Source organism: Diceros bicornis, chromosome 14 (genome assembly GCF_020826845.1).
Source record: "Diceros bicornis minor isolate mBicDic1 chromosome 14, mDicBic1.mat.cur, whole genome shotgun sequence".
Lineage (NCBI taxonomy): Eukaryota > Metazoa > Chordata > Mammalia > Perissodactyla > Rhinocerotidae > Diceros > Diceros bicornis.
This window is the reverse complement of record NC_080753.1, coordinates 31368010-31392001: the sequence shown is the minus strand read 5'-3', so window position 1 is coordinate 31392001 and position 23992 is coordinate 31368010. Positions and strand designations below refer to the sequence as shown.

The window sequence follows — 23992 nt, the reverse complement described above, 5'->3', positions numbered from 1 at the left end:
GAATTAAGTCTTGAACAACGGAGATAGAGGGAATCAAATATTGAGATCATTAGGAATCTAAAGGGCTTGGCTACTAATCAGATGTGGGAAGGTGAGATGGAGGGATCAAGGATAACACCAAGGTTTCTAGATTGGGTAATGGGGTGGGTGGTCAGTGATGGACTGAACTGAAATAGAAAAGAATGCCATAGAAGCAGGTTTGATGAAGAAGAGAATGAGTTCAGTTTTGTATGTGTTGAATTTTTGAGACTCCAGGAACAACCACACAAGGAGGCATGAAGTATATGGTTATGGATCTCAGGTATGGGCTGAAGAACATTAATGGAGTCATCAGTCCAAATGTTGAAGCAGAGGTGGTGGATAAGATCACCCAAGTAGACTGTGCAGAGGGAGTGGGAAGAGACACAAGGACATAAGTCTACGTGGGTTCAAACCCCAAACCTCAAACCAGTTATCATCCGGGATCAGTCAGGAACATACAGCCACTCTAGATATTTCAGACTGAGAGAACTGACTATAAAGAATTGGTTACAACAATGTTAAAAGGGCAATAAGTGCAAAAGGGAAAAAGAGAGTGGCTGGAGGTGCAAATGGGAAAGAATACCTGGAAATCAGGAGCTGCTGTCACCTCTGAGCTGGAATCTATGTCTACAGCTGCTGTTGCCCTGGGGGAGACACTGTCATAGTTGGTTCTAGATCTATTGGAAAGGTGTCATCTCCATCAAGGCTGGATCATTGAGAAGGTACTTCCTCTGCCGAGGAGGCCAGAGTCCAGAATCACCCATTCTTGCTGCTGCTACATCTACCAGCAACTGCCATTCTGTTAGAAACTGAAGCAGGAAGCTTGTTGGTTTCTCCTGCCTTCTGATCTCCCGCCAGAGCCTCCTATTGAGAATCTAACAGGAAGCCAACTGGTCAGGAAGGCTGGGAAGTACACACCTTGCAGACTCCTAGGCTGAGAAGTCCAGAACACAGCACAGGAGGGTGGGAGTGGGACTGGCACTAGATAATAACCAGTACACTGAAAAGCACTAATTTGTAAGAATTGGGTGGCACCAGGAGCATCCTGAGAGCAAAGACAAGATCAAGGAAGAAGCAGATTCAGAGAAATAGAGGTGTTCCATGGAGAAGGGCAAGATCAGCATTATCAAATGCTACTCAGAAGTCAAGGAAAGACTGGAAAGTGTCCTTATATTTGGTAATTGTAAGATGGTTGACAAATTTATTGAGAGCAGTTTCAGTGTTGTAGTGGGAGTTGACTCCAGATTGTGGTGGGCTGAGAAGTAAGTGGGAGGTGAGGAAGAAACTCTCAGTGTATATGTTGCAAGTTTGATAGAGAAGAAGAAAGACAGAAGGGGTCGGGGGAGAGGCAGTGAGAAAGATCTAATGTGGCAATTAAGTAATCTTAGAAATTAATCTATGTGAATATGGTCCATCAGTGTTTCTGACTTTCAAAATCCATACTCTCTTGTCAAAAACCAGTAACAGCAGCAATGACAGCCCCAAACAACAACCCCATGACCTCTTGGATATTCTGAAACACTAGTGTGTGTGTGTGTGTGTGTGTGTGTGTGTGTGTGGTGAGGGCGGGTAGAGTGCCAGGGTCAGTGTAGGGTTTGGAAATTATTGTGTTACCCTTCAAAAAACAGAACATTTTCCCAATGTCCCACTCTTTGTAGACTAACCCATCGGTAATTCCTACAGTGGGAAGATTCGGGCCGAGGAAAATAGAAGGGAAGTTTGTGACATCACCAGGACTATAGGGGGAGATATATGACACACAGCCACCTAGGGTGTCAGCAAACTTTTTCCGTGAAGGACCAGATAGTAAATATTTTAAGCTTTGTGGGCCAATCTCTGTTGAATAATCAGCTGTGGCACGGAAACAGCCATGGGCAAGATGTGAATGAAAGAGCATGGCTGTGCTCCCAGTTTCCTCCTGGCTTTTCCTCCCATTTCTCAGGCATCTCCTTCTCAGTCTCCCTCACAGACTACTTTCTTTCAGCAACTCTTTAAACGTTGGTGTTCCCTGAAGTTTTGTTCTTAACCTTTTTTACTTATGGACACTTAAATTTAAATTTCATATGATTTTTGTGAGTCATGAAATATAATTCTTCTTTTGCTTTTTTTCAACCATTTAAAACTGTAAAAACCATTCTTAGTTCTCAGGCCATATAAAAACAGACAATGGCTGGATTTTGCTCACAGACCAGTTTGCTGAACGCTGTTCTATGCATGTGGTCAGAACTGAGATGGGAGACCTAAAATAAACCCACCCTCCAAAGAAGAGCCTCATTTCCCCTTGGGGGTGGCAACTGGTTAGTGACTACATTGTGCCCCAGAGACAAGAGATCGTTTGGAAGGAGGTCTGGGGGTGAGGGGAGCAGGAGGAAGAGGACTGGGTGGGAGGGCTAGGAACAGGTACAGCAGACACTGCAACTGCTCTGGGTGGGAAGAATGAGGCAAAGGAGTCCAAGTTCCCCACAGAGAGTAGAATGTGGACAAGACTAGCATGAGGAGGAATGTAGTCACTCATCAAGGCAAGGGCGAGGTGTGGTCAACTCCTCTCTCCTGGTATAAATGCTACCAAGTTCAAACATTTGTAATGACCCTTCCCTCTATGTAATCCTTCTTCCTGTCAGGACCCTCCAACGGCCTCCATAATAGCTATCTCAATAATAGTTTCTAACCAGTTTGGGGAAGTGATAACTGTGGGCAAGAAAGTAGCAAGGCAGCCAGTTCTGCATCCCAGCAACACACTATCTATTTTGGTCACTAAATATGAACGTCTGTGAAAATAATGGCATAACACCCATAAATCCAGTCGGTCAGGGCTTTCTAACACTCAGCTCTCCCACCCCTTTCCAAATACTGCCCCATTGTTTTTCCTGGAAGAACCAAATTTCCTAAAAAAGTTGTGGCAACCATCTCTACATTTTCATACTTGCCATTTAATCCTTAAATGGTTCACCAATACTTTTCTGTTGCTAAATCAAATGGACTCTTTGCAGTCTCTGCCACATTTGACACTGTTGGCCATGCCCTCCTTCCTAAAACGGTCTATTTTTTTTGGCATCCCTGATGGCACTCTCTCCTGGTTTTCCCTCCTACTTCTCTGGCGTCCTGTCGTTTCTATGGACTCCTTTCTTGCAGCTACCCTTTAAGTGCTGGTGTTCCCTGGAGTTTTGTCCTCAACCTTTTCTCTTCTTACACTACACACTTGCCCTGGATGGCATTTACTCCCACATGCCTCCAGTTACCAGCGATTTGCTGACGTCTTCCAAACGGGCCCCTGCAGCTCAGATCTTGCTCTGAGTTCACACCACCCATACACCCAACTGCCTTTAGGCAGCTCCACTTGGATGTTGTGCAATAGCAGTTCTCAAACTGCATTCTCCACAAAACCATCCCTCAAGAAATTTTTTAAAATGTAAATTTGATAGTAGCAATTTTTAATTTATTAATTTATTTCAACACAGATGTAACAAAACACCAAATACATTTACATAATAATTTTTATTATGCAACAATTTATTATATTTAATAAGACTATTTTGGTTATAAGCAATAGAAACCAATTCTGGCTAACTTAACTTTTAAAGTGGTGATTTATTTGAAAGATACTGAGCTAGCGCATGAAATCAAAAGAGTGGAATAAGCCAACCTAAGGAAGGAGAGCCGCAGGGGCTTTAGCAGCAGGGGTTGAGTTGTCATTAATATGCCTCACCTTCAAAGGCCTCCAGCCTCTATCTTTCAAGTTTCACATTGCTGGCAGAGAAAATCTGACTGGCTCAGCTTGTATTAGGTGTGCACTTCCGGATCAATTAGCTGAGGCCAAGCACAATATCACCTCTATGTATTAGAGCCATTCTCAGAGAAGGGAGAATCATCACGAACCTAACAACGACCTCAATACAGCTTTATTTAACATACAGCATCCCAGACAATTGCATGAGATCATTTGAGGCATAAGCATGAGGTTAAATCTGTGCATTAATGCTCAAACAGCATTACCCAACCAGCTGCCAGGGTGATATATGTCACCTTCCTGAAGATCTCTGGTCTGTCACAAGTCTTGCCACAAATTCAAAATATACTTCATGATACGACTTAAGGTTGATTTATTAATAAAAATATTTATATTCCACTAACTGATTTCCTTTGGATCTATGACTAAAAAGTTTTTAAAAAAACAAAACATTTTACTATGTAAATTTTCAAACACACAAAAGAGAGGAATCTAATAAATCCCCACGTACTCTCATGAGTTTCAACAATTTTCTTAATTTTTTTTTTTGAGGAAGACCCGCCCTGAGCTAACATCTGTCAATCCTCTTTTTTTTTGCTGAGGAAGACTGGCCCTGTGCTAACATCTATGCCCATCTTCCTCCACTTTATATGGGACGCCGCCACAGCATGGCTTGCCAAGCGGTGCGTTGGTGGATGCCCGGGATCAGAACCGGCGAACCCCGGGCCGCCGCAGCGGAGCGTGTGCACTTAACCGCTTGCGCCACTGGGCCAGTCCCTCAACAATTTTCAACATTCTAGAAGTCTTCCATTCTTGTTTCATCTATTCTCCTGTTCCACTTTTTTTTTTTTTTTTTTTTGCTGGAGTATTTTAAACAAAATCTGTTATTGTATTTCACCAGGAAATATTTCAAAGGGTATGTATAATAGATAACTTTTCTTTTAACATAACTACAATACTATCATCACAACCACAAAAATAAAAACAATTGCTCAACTTCATTTAGCCCAATCTGTGTTCATTTTTCCCCAATTATCTCAAAAATGTCTAAGAGAAAAGAAGATTTAAATGAAAATGGTTTTCAAACAGTACCTTCATTTTTTAAAAAATGGTGAGCTTTCTATTTTACATTATGTCTCATAAACCCCTGTTGATGGTTCAGTAATGAATTGTAATAGGCAGTTTAGGAATTGCTACCTGAAAGCTCCTCCATCTCAAGATTTACAAAACTAATCTCATCACCTTCCCTTCCCAACATGTTCCAACTCCTGTATTCAAGACCTCAAGAAATAATTTGACTGTACACCCAGTTACCTGAGCGACAAACGTGGGAGTCGATTTTGACTTCATCTTCCTCAAACCTTCTCATCTAATGTTTATCAAGTCCTATCAATTATACCTCTTTAATATCAGATAATCTGTCCTCCCTTTTTTGCCCATTCCTACTGGTTCAGGCCTTCACTGGTTTGCTTGCTTTTTCCTGGATTGCTGCAACTTTCCTATCATTGGTCTGTCTCCAATCTTATTCTCCAGTGCTGCCAAAAGGATCTTCTATTATGCATATTTGATCACATCATACTTTTATATGAAAACCTTCAATGGTTCTCTGTAATCTGCTCTCGTTGGCATGATCCTTAATGATCTGGAATCACTTAAACTACCTCCATATATCCTTTGAGATGAAATCTCACCTTCCTCAGGAAGCCTTGGAACCCAGAGTGGAGATGAGTAGCCTCTTCAGTATGTTCCACAGCACCCTGTGCCTGTCATTACCATCATTTTTATTGTATTATTCTCTTCTACTTACATATCTGCTTCACGGTCCCCTCACCCCACTCCAAGGTCCTTAGGGAATCATGTCCTATCCTTTTTTTTACATTCTCAGCATCTACCAAGATGGCCCACCAAGTGACTGCTCATGGGATGAATAAATGGGCTGTTAGTTACTGAGGATGTTGAAGTTGAGCCTGAAAGAGCCTACAAGCATTAGATGAACGATAGATCATCCCTTCTAACACAGATATTTCAACGGTAAATCTTACCAGGCAGGGCTATGGGCTACTCTATAAACACCTTCACCCCCACTGCCTCCCCTGTGTACCCCACCACTCTTCCCTTTCCATTCTAGGTCCTACCCAAGATCCCAACTGCCACTTTCTTCCTACTCCCTGCCACGTCCTACTTCAGTGAGCAAACCTAGCCATCCAGCTCTCACATTTACCCTCATTCCCAGTTCTTCATATCCATATTCATCAGGCCCTTTTAGCTACATTATAGGGATATAGCAATCCTCTCAACTACTCTATAAGGTTGGAATTTATTATTCCCATTAAATAAACAAGAAAATTGTGGTTCAAAGAGGTTCATTCATCTACTTATTTAGCAAATATTTATTGACCACCTTCTATGTGCCTGGCCATATGCTGGGCACCAGATACCTATCATGATCAAATTTATAATCTAATGAAAATAAACAGACATTAAACAAGTAAACATACAAACCTATAATAGCAAATTATAAAAGGTTCTATGAAGGAAAAGAACTGAGACACATAAGCCAGACTAACTGGAGTAGGGAATCTAGTGATATTGAGATGGGATCTGAAGAGTGAGTAGGAGTTAGCCAGGCAGTAGGAAGAGTGCTCTAGGAGAGGGAACAGCATGTGTAAGGCCCTGAGACAGGCAAGGGGCTGGCTCCTTCAAGGAGGTAAAGGAAGACCAGTGTGGCTGGCACATAATTAGTGAGTAGGGGAGGACGGCAGATGAGGCCAGAGGTAGGCAGAAGCAAGACCACACGGGACCTCGTGGACCACAGTGAGGTTTGAGTTCTAAGTGCAGTTAGTTCTAAAGCTGCGACTACTTTATTCCTTCTCATCTTCTGCATGTTTGTGTGCTAAGGTTCCTAGCTGACCTACCTCCAGTCTCTCCAAAGCCAATCCACGGTGCACACGGTTACGAAATAAATCTTCCTACAAAGGTAGCTCTCACTTCCCCTCTCAAAAAACTTAAATAGCTCCCTCTCTTCTACTAGATTCAGTCTGAATGACTTGGCCTGGGTTTTTAGGTCTCTCACACTCTGAATTCTATCCCCAGACTACAGAAACCGCTCTCCAATGTCAGTAATGACCCCAATTACCAACCCAGTGAGTTTTTCCCCTTTCTTCATTCTCTCACACCTATCTGTAGGATCTCACTTCCTCATTCAATCAGAACAAGGATTCTTCAACTGCAGTCCACATGCCATAAAATTCAGGGGTCCATGAACTTGGATGGAATAAACAAGTGCCACCTTTATTTCCAATAACATCTAACTAACTGAAATGTAATTTTATGAATGTAGAAAATAAGTCTTTGTAGTATTAGCAGTACCTGTAATGTTGTCATCAATAGAAAGCATCATCAATTAATATTTTCATATCACATATATAGACATCTCAAAATATCTCTACTTTACAATTATGGGAGTTGTTAGACCTGCCAATAAATTATTTTATTTAATGTGTTAGTTAAGAAACAAATATTGGGGCCGGCCCCGTGGCTTGGTGGTTAAGTGCACGCGCTCCGATGCTGGTGGCCCAGGTTCGGATCCCGGGCGCGCACCGAGGCACCACTTCTCCGTCCATCCTGAGGCTGAATCCCACATACAGCAACTAAAAGGATGTGCAGCTATGACATACAACTATCTACTGGGGCTTTGGGGAGAAAAAAATAAATAAAAAAAATCTTAAAAAAAAAAAAAAAGAAAAAAAAAGAAACAAATATTGTATTAATAAGGGAACACAAATTACTAGATCATCACACATTTCTTTAAATATTTTGATAATTGTATATTTTATTTATGTATTCACAAATATTATTATCAGACAAGGTCCAAAGGCTCCACCAAACTGCCAAAGAAGTCCACAGCACAAACAAGCTTAAAAACTCCTGATTCATCATTCATTCAACAAACATGAAGTCCTCACTGGAGCCTCTCTTGTTCTGGCTTCCTCATATTATGTTCTGCTTTTCCTTCTTGTTTGATGCTCCTCCATTGGTTCCGCTTCTTATTCTTGCTGCCTGTATGAGGATCTAACCCAAGCTCAATCCTTGACCCACAACTAAATTCTGTTTTATACTTCCTCCCTTATAAATCTCACCTATCTACATGACTGATTCAAATGTCACCTCAAAGATGACTCCCAAGTCTACTTCTCCAATCTTTTGCTTAGCAACCAGAATAACATACCATCCAGAGGCAGCCTGCTTGGGTTCAAATCCCAGTTCTGATCACTTACTAAAAGCATGACCTTGGGTCAATTATTTAATATCTCTTGTTTCAGTTGCTTCATTTGAAAAATGGGGGTGATAACAATAGTATCTACTTCATAGGGTTATAAGGACTAGAAGAGTTAATACACGTAAAGCACTTAAAACAGGGCTTGACACATTTCAAGAACTCATTAAATGTTAGCTCTTACCAGTCTCGTCTCCTTCCAGCCCAACACTTTTATTTGGCATTTATCAACAGGTATAGTGCTAGCCACTGGGAATATGAAGATAGATTTCCTATCTAATGACATAATTCCAATCACGTCATTGCTCAAAAACTTTCAGTGACTCCCTACTGGGTCCAAACTTAACAGCACTGGAAATTCTTCATAATAATGCCTCAAATAAATTTACCTTCCAGTCCTTTCTCCTCCTGCTCTACCTGTAGCTTATATTCTATTCTGGCCAGACTGGACTGCACTGTTCTCTGTGAAAATGACCTGTGCTGTTCTGCTTCTGTCTTTCCTCACACTATTCCAATGTCTCAAACATGTACCTGACAGCAATGACTTTGTCTTACTATGATTACTTCCCCAATACTATGCAGGATGCTCCATAATACATATACATCTCCATCTTACCTAAGTCACGTACTTACTTAAGCATCAATTTCCTTCAACATTTGCTCACTTTGTGTGCACCTCATATTGGCCAGGTACTGTGCCAGGAGCTGGGGATATTTTTTTTAAAAAAAAAGAATACAACATGGCCCTGTTCTCAAGATCAAAGTCTGGTAAGAGGAGAGAAACATGTAATCACATAAATGCCATTCACTGTGAAAGGAGTAATCATAAGAGGAAGGGACATCAAGGAACAAGCAGTCAACTCAATTTGGGAGGCAAGAGTAGGCTTTTCAGATGATGGTATTTGGGCTTACATGGATTGTGGAAAAGCCTATTCTGTATGGAGAGAGCAGTACAGTTGTGGGCTATATTAACGATGTTCCACTCAAGGATGAACCCTATATACAACAGTGGTCCCATAAGATTAGTAACATATAGCCTCAGTGTGTAGTAGGCTATACCATCTAGGTTTGTATAAGTACACTCTATGATGTTCACACAACAACGAAATTGCCTAATGACGCATTTCTTAGAATGTATCCCTGTCGTTAAGTGATGCATGACTGTATATGTAAAATACAGAGGCATAAAACAAAATGGTGTGCCTGGGGAACAATTCAATATGGCTGGAGTATAGGGCCCAAGAAATGGCTAGACAGGAGGCTGGAGAGGTAAGCCAATCTTTCTGTCAAGCACAGGAATTTGAACTTTATTACAGAGGCAATGAGGAATTAATAAAGGGGTTTAAATAGTAGTATATGGCCAAGAGTTGTATTTTGGAAAGCTCACTCAGGGCAGTATTGTGGCAGAGGCAGAGAGGGCAATCTGGAACAGCACAGTTCAACAGAATTTTCTGTAATGAATTTGTGATGTCCAATATGACAGCCACTAGCCACATGTGGCTAACGAGAACTTGAAATGTGGCTTGTGAATCTGAGGAACTAAATTTAAAATCATATTTAATAGTAATTTAAATAGCCACCTATGGCTAGTGGCTACTGTATTGGACAGTGCAGCTTTAGAGATAGGGAAATCAATTAGGAAGCTGTTGACATAGCTCAGGTGATAGGATAAGGACAGAGTGTGATTCAACAGCTATTTTCGGGCCAAAATAATAAGTCTAGTGGATATAAAGTTGTGAGAAAAAGAAATCAAGAACGGGCTCCCCGATTCCAGACTTTGTGATTGAATAGCTGCCATTAGCGAGGATAATATAGAAGAAGCAAGTCTAGCCTGCACACAGATTGTATCAATTTTGAACATGTTCAAGTGTCTGAGGGTTATCCAAGCGGTAATATTTAGTGGCCACTTTAGCTCAGGAGAGTTATCTGAAGTAAAGATACAGATTTGAGAGGCTTTGAGCCATTGAGTGAGATTACTTAGAGAAGATAAACAGAACTAGAAGCAAACTGAAGCAAAATCCTGGCAAACATCAATGCGTAAGAAGAGGCTAAAGAAGAGCCCACAAAGGAGACTGGAGAGAAACAGCTGGACAAGCAGGAAAAGAAACAAGTGAGATGGTCACAGAAACCAAGAGTGCAGAGAACTTCAGGAAGGAAGCATGATCAAATGTCAAATGCTCCAGAGAGGTCAAATGAGGTGAGAAGTGAAAAGCACTTCTTGACTTTGCCAATTAGGAGGTTCTTGGTGACGTGTGCCAGAACAGTTTCAGTAGTGGAAGAAATGGGCTGAAAAGTGGGATGGGGCAGAGAGAGGAAAATTTAGATCACAATTTTAGGTCTTGACTATGCAGGAGAGTTGAGAGATAAATAAGAGAGTCTACAGGGGGATACGCTATCCATAAGGTTATTTTCTTTGTTTCCTTTTCTTGGGGGCTGAGAAACCCTTACAAAGGGAGAATTTAAAAATGTCAATTGCTAGAAAATGGAGGACAGCTTAAGAGTAATAGACAAGGCTGACCAGGTCAAAAGAAAAGAAATTTCCTTAAACGGAACAGAGGACTTCTAGGACAATGGTAAAGGGATACAGACATGGCCCAGTTTACAGGAGGGAGATGGAAAGCCAGGAGTTCTCCCGCAAGTTGGCCTTTCTGTTCTGTTGGTGGGCAGTGGGGTTTACGGACTAAAGAGTGAAAATTTGAACCATACTCTGAGGGACAGGAGAGAAATTATGGGTTATGAACAAGTAAAAGATCTGCTTTAGGCGGCAAATGAATCACCGTAACATCCCTAGATTAGACTTTTATGGGACTGATTCAAGACTGAGAGTAGAGGGCAAACCCTTAGCGAAAAGTAGAAGAGTTTTAACATAAATGGTCGAGCACGAGATCAGTAAAGAAATAAAAGTGATCAGAAGGCTGGTAAATTTTGTAGAAGGCAGAGAAGTCCAGTGACTGACAGCTCTCAATGAAGTAATGAAGTCTTGGTAGGTTCAGAGAAAACGACAGATTATAAAGCTGCCTAAGACAAAGAAGCCGAACAAGACGCCCACATCTACCGCCCCCATCTACCGTCCGCACCTCACCTCCCGGAGGCAGGCACCGCGAGGGTGATTAACTCCCTCTCCCGTCGTCGAACCACACTACACCGGGAAAGGGGCCCCACCCTGCAAACCCTCACATCTCCAGGTCCAGGCCCCATTCTCCTTCACTGACAACAGCTCGGTGGCGCGCGTTTCCGCTGGACTCCGGCCAGGACGTCCCAGGCTGCACCTTTCACCTGCGGAAAACGAACCGAGTCAGGCCTCCCAAAGCCGCCCCGCGAGGCCGCGGGCAGTGGGGGAGGGGCCGCCGAGGCGGGAGGTAGGCGCGCCGCGCCCGCTTCCGCCCCACCCACTGCGCGCGCTCCCAGCCTCGCCGCCCCAGCTGCGGTGCGGGCCCCGACGCCTGCGCACTGCTGCTCTGCTCGCGGCCTCCGGCGCTCCTTTCCCCTCCCCCAATCCGGTCGCACCCTTGCGCCTGCGCCGTGCACGTTCCCGGGCTCCCGCAGCCATGCTGAACCCGTACGGAGAGGCGAGTGGGGGGGACGGGGTCGACGACAGCGGGATAGGAAGCTGGGGATATGGAGAAGCAGCGGCATTAGAGCGATCTGGGTCTCTGGAGATAGGCCTGGGCCATGCGGCCCCCTTGGCCCTTGCGCGACCCCCAGTAAGCTTCGGAAAACTGGCCCCCGTCGCGGGGGAGGGGGAGAGGGGAGCGGCTGGCACGTGACCTGGGTCAGCCAATCTGGGTGTTGCTGACGTGGCCGCGCGGCCCCGATGCTCTCCCCACCCCCCGGATCGGTCAGGAAGGGAGGGGCTGGGGGCTACGCCCCCTCCCCCAACACAGCTTCAGTTTCCGGGGGGGGTGGCGCCCCGGATTACAACCTCCCCCCGCACCACGGCGAGGGGAACATTGGAGCCCCCCCGGAAGGTTCCAGGATCCAGGTGAGAAGGGGCCCTTGGGGGGCGGGAATGTCAGTCATTTAAGTGCTTAACCAATGGTGGGGAGTCCGTGAGGGAGATTCTTGGGGTTCATAGAAGAATCCTGAGGGTGATAGGATTTGTCCTTCAAATAGTTTATAGCCAATGGGAGCTTGGAAGGGGGCGAGCGGGAGAGGGCCCCTCTGATGGGGGAGGGGAATGGCCAACCTCATGCCTCCATACCAATTGGAGGGCAAAGGGGCGTGGGGGCGGTGGGCCCCCCCCTTTCCATTCGTTCCCTGGGGGTACAGGAGCCCGGAGCCAGGTGAGAAGGGATCCTTTTGGCGGCCGGAGGGAGGGGTGACCTAGTGGGCTGAGGAGTGGGAGTGGTGACCGGAGTTCCTACTCCTGGATGTTAATGCTTCGAGTTGGCAACCTGGGTTGTGAACTGAGATTGTTCCAGGCGCCCACTCCCTTTCTCTCCAGAGACTGGAAGGAGCATTTCTGTACTTCCTTTGTGTCAGCGGTAGGAAGCTCGCAGTCATCACATGGCATGGTGGAGGTTACGCTTCGAGTCGCTTATCGAATTTGTGTGCATTCACGTGGACACGGCCTATGGAGCCTTCGGCACAAACCTTCGTTGCCCCGGTGGGGTCTTAGCTGAGCATGTGTCTGCCCCAGGCTTGGGAGGGCTTACAGGCTGAAAGCCTGGGGTCCGCTTGGGAGCAGAAGCCAGGCCCAAGGTGGGTTTTGGGAGGGAGTAAAATCGTGGTCTGAGACAGGAGGGAGTGAGGCTTAGGACCAGGAGTGATATCACAGCTCACAAGGTTTTGGGTTTCTCCAGGGTGGGTTTTTTTTGCCTCTTTCATCCCCTCCCCCATTCCTGAACAGTTCTCTCCTTGTGTACTGCGGGGGAGGGAACGGAAAGGAGGGAAGAGTTACTTTTCCAAATTACTGAGTAGCAGTAGCCTCCCCGGTGACTCATGTGGGGGAAGGGAGGATTGGGAGGGAGCGGGGAGCAGTGATTTTCCGGAACGCAGGGAAATAAGCCAGAGTAATGTCTGGCTGCCCTTTCGCTTTCTAAGGCCCAGTATTCTCGACCTCCTGATTTTTCTTCCCTGGCCGGCCCCCTGATGGGCCTCTGTGCAGACTTGCAAGGCCTGGGGTGGAGAAAAGCAGATCGGGGAGGCTAGGCCGCTAGGGGGAGGGGAATGGGGGGAGGGGAGAAGGCCTCTGCAAAGTTGCTGTGTCATTGCCCTCCGTGCTGCAGCCACCCGGGCGGGCCCGCATGTACGTTTGGGGCCGAGGCCTGATCCCCAGCGGGGGTTGGTGGAGGGAGAGACTCTGCTCTCCCGGTGCGCCTTTTCCCCCGCAGGGCTTGCCCTACTCGAGTGGTTGAGAAGACGGGAGACTGACGGCCATTTTAGACGAAGTAACCGAGGTTAGGGCTCAAAGGCTACCGCGAAGGAGGGAGGGTGACATGGCTGGAGCTCAAGGATCTAGGCCCTCACGAGCCCCTGACAGGGGGGGCTCATATTCGTTGACTTAAATTAATTTCCTTTTTCAGAAATGCATAGCCTTTTCTTCCTTGGTAGCCAGAAAAGGGGAAATGCAGGGGGGGAGACCCCTCGCCTAAAGCCCAGGTAGGGGAAATTCTTTCAGTCTCCTATGAGGGAACGGGGGCGGGGGAGCCCCAGAGATGGTTTTGAAGATCCTGACCTTGTGCTCTGGCTCTTGATGGATACAGAGCTTGTTACCCTGTTCAAGACAACCAGATCGTGGGGAAGACTTAGTTGACTAGGTTGGGGGAAGGGGGCGAAACAGCTCCCAAAATGGCTCCTGCCCCTCCTCGGAGGCGGACGGCCCGGGGGGAGGGGAGGAGGGGAGAGTAGGAGGGGGAGGGCTAGTCTGAGCCGCAGCCGGCGCCTCCTCCGCTCGCCCTCCTCCCTGGCGCTGACCGATGGACCAGCCGCTCCGTGGGGAGGACTCCGGACCCTGGTGGGGGGATGGGGGAACCTTCCGCCCCCGCGGCGGAGGGACCCTAAGGCGGGGGTGGGGGCCTGCCCTCTGGGTGGGGGAGGGCGGTGGGGAAAGGTCTGAGCTCGCCAGGAGCGGGCAGGGTGTTCACCCTGATTCGCCCCTCGCAGGACTTGTTTTTTCCGCTCCGAGCCGGACACCGGAATGAAGTTTGGGGAGGAGGTGGGTTTCATTTTATAGGGTATGAGGATGCATTTGGAAATTTTGAGCTGCCGAGGTTTTGTCAAGCAGGCAGATATTTATGTTGGTAACTGAAGGTATGAGTGGGTGGGATAGGAGAGGTGCTTGGGATGCAACTTTTTGGACGTCTTGTAGGTTTGGTTGTCTCGGTAGGAAGCCTTGGGGAGTTAACATAGATTCTGAGAAGTGTTTTGCCTTTGTCTTTCGATTGTTTCACTTGGGGAAGGACGGGGAGGGTTTTTAAGACTCTGGCAAGCCTGTATTTTTTATTGTGGAGCATAGGAACATTAGGTTCCTTCTTTGCTACGTTCGGGAGCCCTTAGCTGTTTGCCAGAGTAGCAGGCCGCGGTTTCTAAGATGGCGTCGTCTTCCTCATTTCAGGTTCTTCACTGCAGCGGCCTCACTGCCGAGAACAACAACCCGCCGGGCATCCTGCGGCCACACCCTGGCGGGCCGAGGCTGGCTACGCCCACGCGGCCCCCTCCAGTCCTTCTGCCGTTCTGGCCAATGGAGGAGCTACGAATGGCACGACCTGCCGGAGCTTGGCAGTCGCCAGTCTCACCGGGTTTGGACGCCTGGGAAGACTTTGTTGGAAGGGGAGGCGGGGAGAGGGTGCTGCATCCCTGCCAACCTCCCTGTTCCCCTGGAGTCGCCGAACCACAGCGCAGCCAATTGGCTCAGAGACGTGGCGGGTTGCCGCTTCCCTATGGGTCTATGCGGCACTCTTCTGCCTGGTGACTGACACCTTGGAAATGAAGCTTATGACGTCATCGCCTCAGCCGACCAATAGAAAACGCTCCCGCGGAGAGGTGTTCCTCCCCCTTCGACTCTGCTTCTTCACGCGCGTGAGCGAGCGGGCGCGCGCGAAGAGGGTGGAGGAAATCTCGAGCACGGTGGCGCGCATGAGCGGCGAAGCTCCTCCCTCCTGCCTATATATAAAGGGCTGGCGCGGGGCTCGGCGGCGCCATTTCGCGCTGGAGTGGAGCAGCCTCTAGAACGAGCTGGGGGATTCTGCCACCGATACAGAGCTTTCGAGTCGTCGGGGGCCGCCATTGCAATCCACGTCCATCCGCTTGGAAATGGCCTTCGTCTCGGCCTATGACCGGTCCCGGCGGACAGTACAGACCCCATAGAAGCCCCCGAAGCTCCCCTTTTTCGGGCCCCGCCCAATCCTCGGAGTCTGTCCACCCCCTCTACTCCGCCCTCAAGAGGATTTCAAAGATGGAGGCGGCGGCTCCCTAAACCACTTTTCGGGTTCATCCGCCTCCATCCAAGATCGAAACGGGACCTCGTCCGCCCTGGACGGTCCCAGCAGGAAGAGGGGATCGTTGCAGACTAACAGCGGGCAATATTGACGACGGTGTTTGGGATCAGGGGCCGTCCTAGGGTTTGAAGAGTCCGTCCCCTTTCGCTCGCCCGCCTCAGCTGAGGCCGCCGCCATTTTCTCGCTGTCCGTGTCCCGCGGAGCGCGCCAAGCTATCGGGAGTTCTCCGAGAAGCAGCGGAAGAGACTGCTTTCGTGCCGGTCCGGCGGGGGGGTTGTCGCCTGGAGGACCGAGGGCAACGGCCCCCCCCACTTCCCCGGGTTATGCTGGACCGGGCGGTAAGGGGAACCGAGGCCACCCGGACTTTGCGCGGCTGAGGGCAGCGCCGGTTCCCCGCGGTCAAGATGCTGCAAAACGTGACTCCCCACAACAAGTACGTCCCCGCGAGCCGCGTGTGGGAAGGGGACGTTGGGAGGCTGCGGCGCGCGGGTGTGGGACTTTGGGGCGCGTTCCAGTTTGGTGGCGCGGCTGTTGGCGCTCGCGGAGTGGGGTGAGCAACGGTTTGGGGACGGCGGTAGCTGCCCAGATGCTGCGTATGGAGGTCGTACAGGTGGTCAGTTCGTGCGTTCCGTTTCCCGCCGCGGTCCAGCCTTAACCGAGGCGGGGGGACTTAGCTTGGCGGCAGAATGTAATGGGGGAGGAGGACATTGATTGGGCAGCGGGTCCTGCAGGTAGTAGGTCCGGTGTCTAACGACAGTGTGTTGTAGGTTTGGGAGGGGGTTTCGTGGCCACATGTAGCGCCTTATAGGGTTGCCATGGTGATAGAGGTTCGGGGACTGGCTACGGGGATTCCCAGAGTAGGGTAGAGAGATCGCTCTCTCAGCCTGTGGGTTCTTTATGTCTAGGGGAGGTCACTGAACTGCTCGTCTTTCAGTGATTGGATGGGTTTTGTGTTGGGACGTGTGTGTGTGTGTGTGTGTGTGTGTGTTTTGGTGGAGGGGGGGATGTGTTTTTGGTAGCATTGAGTCTTGTTTAGGGACGAGGGTGGAGCTGAGGATCCTGTAGTCTAGCTTTGCGGATGTAAACAACGAGATGTGGATGTAACGTCTTTAGTCTTGGGCCCTGGGAAGCACCTGGTTCTGAGGAGCATCAGAGGGAACGTAACCTTTAACCGCTGTTGGCCTTTGATCTCCAGAGTTGATGCCACAGTGGGAACTGTTACTTGAATCGTATTTTTTGGCGGGGGTTGGGGGGTATCTGTCACTCTTGCGAGGGAACTTGCTGACCTTGACTGTTTGGATGGCTTTATTTTTTTGAGTCCCTTGGAGGGAGAAGACCGAGTTTGCGAATAATTTCTGGGAGCTGGCAGCTTGGCTTATTCTAGGCTGTGAAGTCTGACAAATGCTCCCTTGTCTGAGTTTTTGTTTTTCTGAAGAGTTGATAACGGTTTTCCGTTAGATTTCTGGTCCGTTTTCTGCTTTGGACTTAAGTATCCAGAGCTTCTGGAAGATGCTGATCTCTCCTGCCTGGATGGATTCTCTGATGTCTCATCAACATTTTATGAAATTTTTCTCCTGTTTTGTTCCGTTCCTCCTTTATTCGCTTTCCTCAGGCTCAGCCACCATGGCAACCACCAAACCCCTGGTGAGGGAGGAAGCTTGGGGCTTGAGTTTCTCAGCTCCACCCATTTTGCTTAAGTTCTATCCCCATAAGGCTGAGCTTCTCAGATGGTATGCCCTATGAGCAACCATTTTGGGGCGCTTTTTTCCCCCCATTCTAAGTGAAAAGGTAGAGCCCATCAGACTCCAGCAGGTGGGATCTGGATAGGTATACTAAAAACACGGCAACAAAGAAAGTAGGCAGAGGGGAGACAAGAACAAAAGCTTCGCAGATTGTTTGCATCCTGATTTTGGTTAAGATTCATTTTCATAGGTTTGACCGCTTCTCACTAGGTCCTAAGCCTGGATTTATTGAGTATGTAGTGTAAACTGCGTTGTGTCCCGATTTCCACGAGATTACCACATCTAATTGTGTTCCCCATCTTCACAGGCTCCCTGGGGAAGGGAATGCAGGGTTACTGGGGCTGGGCCCAGAGGCAGCAGCTCCAGGGAAAAGGATTCGAAAGCCCTCCCTGTTGTATGAGGGATTCGAGAGCCCCACAATGGCTTCAGTGCCGGCTTTGCAACTGACTCCTGCTAACCCACCACCCCCAGAGGTGTCCAATCCCAAAAAGCCAGGACGGGTTACCAACCAGCTACAGTACCTGCACAAGGTGGTGATGAAGGCTCTGTGGAAACATCAGTTTGCATGGCCCTTCCGGCAGCCTGTGGATGCTGTCAAACTGGGTCTGCCGGTGAGTAGAGAGATGGAAGTGGGGGAGTTATGGAAATGAACAAGAGTGAGTGTGAGTGGAGGTGGGCTGTATGGTATAGGTGCTGCGGCCCCTAGGGAGTTCCCATCTCTCCCCTGTAGAACAGATAGCCACCAGATTTCTGGGTTCTTGGTGCCTTGTGATTGATCCAATCTCTTGCTATCTTGGCATCTCTCATTGTGCCCTCCATGTGTCCTTCCTTAACTTTTGTGCCCTGGCTCCATTTTACAGATATCCCACCCCGGGTTGGGAGAGGACCACGGTGGCCAAAATTCTTAGCTTCTTCCTCTCCCTCATGCAGCCCGTGGATAGCCAGCCCCAGAGGTAATGTCACAGGATGGGAAGCCTTGCAGAGTGGGTGGGGGGTGGTTAGAGAAACACAGTAGGGGCGTCCCTATGGGTGTTAAGAATCCTGTTTCGTTTTTATCTGTCCTGTAGTTTAATGGGGGCCGCAGTTGGGGGGACTGTATATTCCTTGAAGGCATAGGGTGTGTGTGTGCATGTGTGTGTGAGAGTACGTGTGTGTTGGGGTCAGTAGTTTGACTAGGAGAATAGCTGTTTATCTTTCAGTGGCTCTGATCTAGCTGTTCTTTTTTTAGGATTATCACAAAATTATAAAGCAGCCTATGGACATGGGGACTATTAAGAGGAGGCTTGAAAACAACTACTATTGGGCTGCCTCAGAGTGTATGCAGGATTTTAATACCATGTTCACCAACTGTTATATCTACAACAAGGTGAGTTCCCCTGTGTGCTTTAGTAGCTGAGGAGAGACAGTGCTTTTGTTATTGCTGGATATTTGCTAGATGTTTTGTTTATAATAAAGTTTGTTTTTTACTATAGAAGGTGTTCTCACAATAGTCAAGATCTGGAAAATCTGAGCTTTAAAGGGTACCGTTGAACACAGTGATGTGGTTTCAGAGATTGAGAATTAAAGGTTGTTTAAGTAGAACACTTCATACTTAGGGATAGTGGCCCTGTTTCTCAGAGAAATCTCCAGGGACCTGAGTAGAATAAGATCTATTTTCCTTGTCAGCTCTCATTGCCTTACTTCTGAACTTTTTTTCTTTGTTGTATTTTGAGGGACAGAGTTGGGAGAGAAAAAGGAAATTAGTGACCCAGTGTAGATAATTTTTCAATACTTGATGACCAAGTTGTCTTAAGGGGATGGTGGTGTGATGGCACCAGGAATTCGTCTGAGAAAAATGGTGTTTACTTTTTGTTGATGTTTGGATCTTCTTGTTTGTGTTTCCTATAGCCCACTGATGATATTGTGCTGATGGCACAAACTTTGGAAAAGATCTTTCTACAGAAAGTGGCATCAATGCCACAAGAGGAACAAGAGCTTGTGGTGACCATCCCTAAGAACAGCCACAAGAAGGGGGCCAAATTGGCAGGTAGGAAGAGTGGGAGTTTTGCTAATGGAGACCAAAAGATGGGAAAGATATCAAACTAAACTTTTTTTTTTTTTGTCCCCCAGCACTCCAGGGCAGTATCACCAGTGCCCATCAGGTGCCTGCTGTCTCATCTGTGTCTCATACAACCCTGTATACTCCACCACCTGAGATACCTACCACTGTCCTCAACATTCCCCACCCATCGGTCATCTCTTCTCCCCTTCTGAAGACCTTGCACTCCGCTGGACCCCCGCTCCTTGCTGTCTCTGCAGCTCCCCCAGCCCAGCCCCTTGCCAAGGTATAGATCCCTGGATTTCTTCTGCACAACTGGGAGGGAAGCGTTTTGAGGTGGACCCAGGATAAAAGCTTCCATGTTGTTTTTCCCTGCAGAAAAAAGGGGTAAAGCGGAAAGCAGATACTACCACGCCTACGCCTACAGCCATCCTGGCTCCTGGTTCCCCAGCTAGCCCTCCTGGGGGTCTTGAACCTAAGGCAGCACGGCTTCCCCCTGTGCGTAGAGAGAGCGGCCGCCCCATCAAGCCCCCACGCAAAGACTTGCCTGACTCGCAGCAACAACACCAGAGCTCCAAGAAAGGAAAGCTATCAGAACAGTTAAAACATTGCAATGGCATTTTGAAGGAGTTACTCTCTAAGAAGCATGCTGCCTATGCCTGGCCTTTCTATAAACCAGTGGACGCTTCTGCCCTTGGCCTGCATGACTATCATGACATCATTAAGCACCCCATGGACCTCAGCACTGTCAAGGTACCCACTGCATGGGGCAGATGGGAAGCTCAGGCAGTGATTGGAACCCTAGGGATCAATAAAACAGTCACTTCTTATGGGAACACAGCAGTTTTTGATTCTTCGTATTTTATTTTCACAAAATAGTAATAGGACAAAAAGTCAAGTACTTAATAAAAGAGTCTATATTTTCTGGAGTTTGAAACAGTATGGTGGGTATTGTCTTCAGAGCAACACCATTAATGTACAATTAAGTCCTGCTTATTGGGAGTGTTGAGTTAAGGAAGTTAGGAGGTAGGAGGATAGTCAGTGGCCATCTACCCTCCCCTTTCACGTAGAAATGATTTGTTTTTCTAGACATAGGTGTTTCTTCAACCCACCTAAATTCCTTTGACTTCAGACCTGAGTCCCAGGGTGTGCGTAGATCCTTAAGGTCATCCCTACTGTGCTCTCAGAGAGGGCTACTCTTGCGATGTCTGGGGTTGGCAGGGCAAGGTGAGTCTCCCTGCCTGTGCAGCTTCTGATGCTGCCTCCTTCTGCAGCGGAAGATGGAGAATCGTGATTACCGGGATGCACAGGAGTTTGCTGCTGATGTGCGGCTTATGTTTTCCAACTGCTATAAGTACAACCCCCCAGACCACGATGTTGTAGCCATGGCACGAAAATTACAGGTGAGTGTCAAGGTTGGAGTTAGAAGAATAAATGGGTCTGGGGAGAGAGAGATTGTCATCTGTGCTACACAAGCTTAACGTGAGGCTCTCCTAGTCTGTCTAACAGTTGTAAATTGGAGCTGTACCACGAGGTAGCTGAGTGTGATCAGGGCACAGTCCACCAGCATGGTTTTTATTTAGTCTCTCTCTTTCTCTAGGATGTATTTGAGTTCCGATATGCCAAGATGCCAGATGAACCACTGGAACCAGGGCCTTTACCAGTCTCTACTGTCTTGCCCCCTGGCTTGGTTAAATCATCTTCAGAGTCCTCCAGTGAGGAAAGTAGCAGTGAGAGCTCTTCTGAGGAGGAGGAGGAGGAAGATGAGGAGGATGAAGAGGAAGAAGAGGAGAGTGAAAGCTCTGACTCTGAGGAAGAAAGGGCTCATCGCTTGGCTGAACTACAAGAACAGGTATATATATTGTCACTTTAATTTCCTGGATAAAAGATTCATGCCCTAAATTTCTTTTCCTTTTTGTCTTCATTCTACTTTTTTTTTCCCCATTTCACGCATTATTTTTCTTCTCTAGCTTCGGGCAGTACATGAACAGCTGGCTGCCCTGTCCCAAGGCCCAATATCCAAGCCCAAGCGGAAGAGAGAGAAAAAAGAGAAAAAAAAGAAACGGAAGACAGAGAAGCATCGAGGCCGGGCTGGGGTGGATGAAGATGACAAAGGGCCTCGGCCCCCCCGCCCATCTCAGCCCAAGAAGTCCAAGAAAGCAAGTGGCAGTGGGAGTGGCAGTGCTGCTGCACTAGGCACTCCTGGCTTTGGACCTTCTGGAGGAAGTGGCACCAAGTGAGTTCTAACAGGGTAGGAGGCAGAGATGAGCTTGGCTATTTCTATAATCTTTCTTGGGGGGTGCTTTCTCCCACCCCTTGCAAAGTTTTCTCTAAACCAGAGATCAGTGAACTCTGTAAATAGCCAGATGACAAATACAGGCTTTGAAGACCATGGGGTCTCTCAGAGCTACTCAGCTCTTCCAGTGTGGTATGAAAGCAGCCATAGGTGACATGTAAACGTGAATATGGCTGTGTTCCAATAAAAATTTATTTACAAAAACAAGTGGCAGGCCAGATTTGTTCCTTGGCCATTGTTTGCTTGCCCGTTCTCTAAACTAATGAATCTGTATTATCTTTTAGTTATTTTCCACAATTAGGGGTCGGTTAGCACTTTAGGGAGGAAAAAGATACACCAGTATAACTATATCTGATTCTCAGAGCCCAAAATAAATGTAAAATGTTTGGCAAGTGAGAAGCTCTGCTTACATAATACAGTGTCCCAGTAGCGCACCTTTGGCTCACCCATCTGCCTTAATGGAAAAAACAGAACCTCCGCTCCAGGCAGGAAATCTGATTACTGGTTTGAAAACAGCGGAAGCATGTTGGGAAAAGTTGTTGATGCTTTCCCAGCTGACAGTTTTCTTTTGCCCATAGACCTCCCAAAAAGGCCACAAAGACAGCCCCACCCGCCCTGCCTACAGGCTACGATTCAGAGGAGGAAGAAGAAAGCAGGCCCATGAGCTATGATGAGAAGCGGCAGTTGAGCCTGGACATCAACAAGTTACCTGGAGAGAAGCTGGGTCGAGTTGTGCACATAATACAAGCCAGGGAGCCCTCTTTACGTGACTCAAACCCAGAAGAGATTGAGATTGATTTTGAAACGCTCAAGCCATCCACGCTTAGAGAGCTTGAACGCTACGTCCTTTCCTGCCTACGAAAGAAACCTCGGAAGCCCTACAGTGAGTAAATGAGGCCTATCAGTTAACCTAGCAATCGGTTCTGAGGACAGTTGAGAAAAGGGTAGTAGGGTGTGCTTGCTGCACTCATGATTGTCAGCTCCCAGGATGAGGGGATGCATTAGTTGCCTCCCAAGGTTCAAGAAAGGAACTTGGTAAAATCAGGAAGCAGTAAAACTGGGATGCTTGCTACAATCTTAGTCCTGATAGCGTTTCTTTTTCTAGCTATTAAGAAACCTGTGGGAAAGACAAAAGAGGAACTGGCTTTGGAGAAGAAGCGGGAACTAGAAAAGCGGTTACAGGATGTTAGTGGGCAGCTCAATTCCACCAAAAAGCCCCCCAAGAAAGGTGAGTATTCTATAAGTAACTGTAAATTTGTCACATCTTGCCTTCTTAACTGCCTTTTCTTGAGAAATGGAGATGAGACTGATTGTCTTTACCCTTCAACTTTGTTTTGCAGCAAGTGAGAAAACAGAGTCATCCTCAGCACAGCAGGTAGCAGTGTCACGCCTCAGTGCTTCCAGCTCCAGCTCAGATTCCAGCTCCTCCTCTTCATCTTCCTCTTCTTCAGACACCAGTGACTCAGACTCAGGCTAAGGGGCCAGGCCAGATGGGGCAGGAGGCTCCGCAGGACCGGACCCCTAGACCACCCTGCCCCACCCCTTCCCTCCCTTGCTGTGACACTTCCTCATCTCACTCTCCCTCCCCCCTACTGTAGGAGAGCTGGCTCTGCAAGGGGGAGGGATACTGAAGGAGAGACATAAATGGACAAAATAAGATTGAGTTCTCAACCCCATTGAGAGTGACCTCCTGGGCATAGAGCCCCCATTCAAAATGACTGGCGCTGGGCAGAGGTACAGGGTGGGAGTGGGCAAAGGCCCTGATAATGGGGTTACCTGAGGCCATAGGTGCCCTGTTTGCTTGTAAGGGCCCTGTTTTGAGATTGTTTGTTCTAATTTATTTTAAGCTAGATAAGGCTGAGGGGGGTGGGGCCATGGTCCCCTCGGCCTCCATGGGGAGGGAAGAAGGGAGAGCTCTTTTTTTACGTTGACTTTTTCTTTTCTATTCTGTTTTCCCTTTTCCTTCTGCTCCATTTGGGGCCTCTGGGGGTTTCAGTCATCTCCCCATTTGGTCCCCTGGATTGTCTTTTCTTTGTTGATTCTAACTTGTAAATAAAGAAAATATTATTCAAGTTTTGAGTTAGTTATCTTAATAACATTTATTTCTGTAGTGCTTCAGAAGGAACATGATAGAATTAACTGAGTGAAAATGCTGAGGAAAGTATTCCTGAGTGAGAAAAAGGGAGAGAGCCATCCTGTAGTTGGATTGTGTCTTATTCTTTAAATAAATCAGGCTGTTGCTGTGGTGAGAGAAGTAAATATATGTGCCCTTGGTAAAATGAATCTTTTAAAATAACCAGTTCATGATATGCTCTGGTTTAAATGAGAAAAGCACACCCTCTGGCTCATTCATGCCTTAACTGAGAGTTTTGAACTCAAGGTTTGAGGTAGGCTCTGAGGCTTTCCTTTATGATGCTGGATATGTGGATTGTCTCCTGAACATTTAAAAGATG

At 47.5% G+C, this 23992-nt stretch overlaps 1 protein-coding gene across 6 annotated transcripts; it reads left to right on the top strand.

Moving 5' to 3' along the window:
• The first annotated feature begins 11648 nt into the window (after positions 1-11648).
• BRD2 (bromodomain containing 2) lies at positions 11649-23611 on the top strand. Of its 6 annotated transcripts, XM_058554647.1 has the most exons (15): positions 13287-13423; positions 13550-13625; positions 14130-14181; positions 14581-15896; positions 17513-17816; positions 18434-18571; positions 19093-19231; positions 19315-19529; positions 19622-19996; positions 20518-20646; positions 20844-21095; positions 21214-21479; positions 22118-22422; positions 22645-22767; positions 22880-23611. In XM_058554647.1, exons 4-15 carry the CDS (start codon positions 15868-15870, stop codon positions 23014-23016), a joined length of 2412 nt encoding a protein of 803 aa, XP_058410630.1. In that variant the 5' UTR covers positions 13287-13423; positions 13550-13625; positions 14130-14181; positions 14581-15867; the 3' UTR covers positions 23017-23611. The 6 variants fall into 6 exon arrangements, with proteins under 6 accessions (XP_058410631.1, XP_058410630.1, XP_058410633.1 ...); XM_058554646.1 differs by lacking the exon at positions 13287-13423 and having other exon boundaries at positions 13446-13625; XM_058554648.1 differs by lacking the exons at positions 13287-13423; positions 13550-13625; positions 14130-14181 and adding an exon at positions 11649-12006.
• Positions 23612-23992: the final 381 nt, after the last annotated feature.

Excerpts from the sequence above, each read along its gene's own strand:
- BRD2 (XM_058554648.1), top strand. The coding sequence starts at position 15,868 with ATGCTGCAAAACGTGACTCCCCACAACAA. Across the intron at positions 18,572-19,092 it reads ACTGTTATATCTACAACAAG|CCCACTGATGATATTGTGCT; the intron begins GTGAGTTCCCCT and ends TGTTTCCTATAG. Across the intron at positions 19,530-19,621 it reads CAGCCCAGCCCCTTGCCAAG|AAAAAAGGGGTAAAGCGGAA; the intron begins GTATAGATCCCT and ends TTTTCCCTGCAG.